General features: G+C 45.0%; 1 protein-coding gene across 1 annotated transcript in view; it reads left to right on the top strand.

Moving 5' to 3' along the window:
* The window catches only part of LOC140327589 (vomeronasal type-2 receptor 26-like), a 20,557-nt gene extending 19,841 nt beyond the window's left edge, over positions 1–716 (top strand). The window contains exon 6 of the mRNA XM_072406976.1: positions 619–716. Coding sequence (XP_072263077.1) covers positions 619–716 — 98 coding nt within the window. The remainder of the gene's footprint in view (positions 1–618) is intronic.
* The last annotated feature ends 814 nt before the right edge of the window (positions 717–1,530 follow it).

Genomic DNA, 1,530 nt, shown 5'->3' with positions numbered 1-1,530 from the left:
ATTGCCATGATCCCGGCCTATCTGAGCACCAGAGGGAAATACATGGTGGCTGTGGAGGTATTCGCCATATTGGCCTCCAGTGCTGGACTTCTAGGATGTATATTTCTTCAGAAATGTTTCATCATCCTATTCAAACCAGACATGAATACACAAAAATCTTCGTTTAATAGCAAGAATAGATGCCAATAAGAAATTTAATATAATATTTATATAATTCTACCATTCTGCATTAGCTATATATTTGATGTACCTGCTTTTTTTTAGATTAGATAAACTGACTTATTGCAGTTATATTGATATGTTGTGTATGGATTAATATAAAACCATATAAAATTGAATATGAGAGTTCAATCAGCAATAAGTGTAATGGCAGAGGCAATAGAAGTTACAAAGGAGTAGGAAAGGAAAATAGTTAAAGTGGAGCAGAAAGATATCAAGAATTGAAGGTAGGAAGCACTTTATGATCCATTCCAAATCTGTATTTTGATATCATTGATATACTTATTAGGAAAAAGTATTTCAAAGACTGGAAACCTGTGTAATTTTCTTACAACATCAAAAAAAATACTTTTCATTAAATGTTCAAATTTGTTATTTTCTGACACTGGTCTCCAATAGGGATAAGCGAGAAGGCCTCTGACAGTCCCGTTGTGTGGCTTTTCCAAGTGCCTGTTCCAAGGGCCCCACTGAATCCATCCACCACACTGACCAAGTAATGGCGGATGGCTAGCTTTTGCTCTCACAGACACTGGAGCATGTGCAGGGTGGAGTACCATCTAGTTACAGTGTCACAAATGAGTCTATGCGGTGGCAGCCTCTGTTGGTGCTTGATCTTGCTAAGCACCGTGGCGGCAGTAGGGGATCGTCGAACATGGCTGCAGATAGAACGAGCCTGTCTCAATAGGTCCTGCAGTCCTGGGTACGTGCGGAGGAACTTCTGCACCACTAGGTCCAGTACATGCGCAAAGCAGGGCACATGTGTTAGCACTCAGCATGGCCCATGCTGAGTGTCGAAAAGAGAGGGTTTGGCGGTAGAAAGAATGAGAAAGGAGGAGGAGGGGAGAGAGGTCTGGGGTGGCTTATTCTTTCACACCCTTCAGCGGGGGTACCAGGCTGGAATGCCTCTTGCAGACTACCGCCCACTGAGCTATGCAATGTCACCCAGTGAGGGGTGAAGGACAGGTAGCGTCTCAATCCGTGCCTGGTTGTGGAGCTGTCCATTGTGATGTGGATTTGGCTAGACACCAAGAATGCCAATGCCCAGGAGAGGCTACCCATTACATGTGCATGTAAACTGGGTACAGCTGTGCAGGAGAAGTAATGCCTGCTTGGTATATTCCACCGCCGCTCGGCACAGGCTATCAGGTCTTGGAAGGGTGCAGAGTCCACAATGCTGTACAGCAGTAGCTGCAAGGCCAAAAGTTTGGCTGGACGCAAATTGAGCTCAATTACTCTTTTGTTGGTTGGGCCCATAGCCTGATGCTTTGCGCAGAACTTCGGCAGAGTGGGCTCAAGGGACTGGGAGCTAGG

The sequence above is a fragment of the Pyxicephalus adspersus genome, chromosome 3 (genome assembly GCF_032062135.1).
Source record: "Pyxicephalus adspersus chromosome 3, UCB_Pads_2.0, whole genome shotgun sequence".
NCBI classification, from domain to species: Eukaryota; Metazoa; Chordata; class Amphibia; order Anura; family Pyxicephalidae; genus Pyxicephalus; species Pyxicephalus adspersus.
This window is presented reverse-complemented; position numbering and strand designations above follow the sequence as displayed.